At 35.0% G+C, this 1,792-nt stretch overlaps 1 protein-coding gene across 1 annotated transcript; it reads left to right on the top strand.

Annotated features, from left to right (window-relative positions):
* The first annotated feature begins 232 nt into the window (after positions 1-232).
* On the top strand, positions 233-1,786 carry LOC107683854 (prohibitin-2-like). The gene is made up of 4 exons (XM_016479905.1): positions 233-303; positions 966-1,050; positions 1,194-1,273; positions 1,436-1,786. Exons 2-4 carry the CDS (start codon positions 1,010-1,012, stop codon positions 1,654-1,656), a joined length of 342 nt encoding a protein of 113 aa, XP_016335391.1. The 5' UTR covers positions 233-303; positions 966-1,009; the 3' UTR covers positions 1,657-1,786.
* Positions 1,787-1,792: the final 6 nt, after the last annotated feature.

The raw sequence follows: 1,792 nt of genomic DNA, 5'->3' as shown, positions 1-1,792 counted from the left end.
GCATGTTATTTTTTATTTAGTACTGTCCTGAATAAGCTATTTCATATATCAGATGTTTATATATACTCCACTAGAAAAAATAATAGCTGAATTTATAAAAATGACCCCGTGAATCTTAATACTTTGTGTCATTTCCTGGATGATCCACGACTGTTTTTCTGTTTTGTGATAGTTGTTCATGAGTCCTGCGTTGGTCCTGAGCAGTTCAACTGCCTGCTGTTCTTCAGAAAAATCCCCCAGCTCCTGGACATTCTTTGGTTTTCCAGCATCTTCTGCGTATTTTAACCTTTTCCAAAAGTTCATGTATGATTTTGAGATCCATCTTTTCACAATGAGGACAACAGAGGGACTCATATGCAACTATTACAGAAAGTTCAAACGCTCACTGATGCTCCAGAAGGAAAACCCATGCATCAAGAGCCGGGGGGTGAAAACATTTTGAATTTCAAGATCAGGGTAAATTTAACTTATTTTGTCTTCTGAGAAACATGTAACTATCTTCTGTATCCTCTGAAGGGCAGTACTAAATGAAAAAATATGATATTTAGGCAAAATAAGAAAAATGTACACATCTCCATTCTGTTCAAAAGTTTTCACCCCCTGGCTCTTAATGCATGGTTTTTCCTTGCAAAACTGTTTTTTTACCTTAATAATAATAAATTGGCATATTAGAATAATTTCTGAAGGACTGTGTGACACTGAAGACTGGTGTAATGGCTGCTAAAATAATCTTTGCTTTTGCAGGAATGAATAAAAAAATATATTAATATAGGAAACATTTTAAATTGTAATAATGTTTCACAATATTACTGTTTTTACAGTATTTTTTACCAAGTAAATGTAGCCTTGATGGGTATAAGAGACTTTTTGGACAAAGTATTTTTGAACGTTAAACTTTTGAAATTAATATAATAAATTTAGAGGACTGGTAATGCCATCACTCACACGAATTGTCTTGTTTCTAGTGGAGGGTGGTCAACGTGCAGTTGTCTTTAATAGAATTGGAGGGATGCAGATGGATACAGTCCTCTCTGAGGGTCTCCACTTCAGGTAATTGTTTTTAATGACTTGTTTTGACTAGTTTTCTATACTTGTTCTCTTTGAAAGCAAACCAAATTTTTTATCTCACCATAATAAAAAAGGAAAGCTGTAGCTTTAAAAAGTCTAAAAAAATAACAACATTGTTCTTATAGGATACCATGGTTTCAATATCCAATCATATATGATATCAGAGCGAAACCAAGAAAAATATCATCTTTAACAGGAAGCAAAGGTAAATTGTAAAATTTTATTTCATTGTCATAGTCATGCTTTTTTTTCATAAAATTTGTCATAATTCGTTCACCTATTAGTTAAATGTTGCTACCAAATCTGTAAGTCTTTAAGTTGTTATTTCTTACATGAATATGTAATGTTGTTAGTAAGTTGTGGTCAGACCTGCAGATGGTGAACATCGCATTGCGTGTGCTGTCACGACCGGTGGCTTCCAACCTTCCTGTCATGTACCAGCATCTGGGGAAGGACTACGATGAGCGTGTGCTGCCGTCCATTGTAAATGAAGTTCTGAAGAGTGTGGTCGCCAAATTTAACGCATCCCAACTAATTACACAAAGAGCCCAGGTTAGTATTTTCTCACAATCTGCTACTCAGTTTTGAAAGACTTTCACATATTCTAGATATGAACAGTCCATATTCAAAAGAAGGCAAATCTCCAAATTCCAGTCTAAAAATGATTATATTCTTCACTACAGTGGCGGCTCGTCGGGGGAGGCACAGCCTCCCCATAATTTTG

This window comes from Sinocyclocheilus anshuiensis, unplaced genomic scaffold, assembly GCF_001515605.1.
Source record: "Sinocyclocheilus anshuiensis isolate Anshui unplaced genomic scaffold, SAMN03320099.WGS_v1.1 scaffold19116, whole genome shotgun sequence".
NCBI classification, from domain to species: domain Eukaryota; kingdom Metazoa; phylum Chordata; class Actinopteri; order Cypriniformes; family Cyprinidae; genus Sinocyclocheilus; species Sinocyclocheilus anshuiensis.
The sequence above is the reverse complement of the archived record's forward strand: the minus strand, read 5'-3'. Positions and strand labels throughout refer to the sequence as shown.

What these genes read in the sequence shown, in the direction of transcription:
- LOC107683854 (XM_016479905.1), top strand. Translation starts at nt 1,010, where the DNA reads ATGCAGATGGATACAGTCCTCTCTGAGGGTCTCCACTTCAG. An exon ending in TCTGAGGGTCTCCACTTCAG is followed by an intron (nt 1,051 to 1,193) that starts GTAATTGTTTTT and finishes TTGTTCTTATAG; the next exon opens with GATACCATGGTTTCAATATC. An exon ending in ATCTTTAACAGGAAGCAAAG is followed by an intron (nt 1,274 to 1,435) that starts GTAAATTGTAAA and finishes AGTTGTGGTCAG; the next exon opens with ACCTGCAGATGGTGAACATC.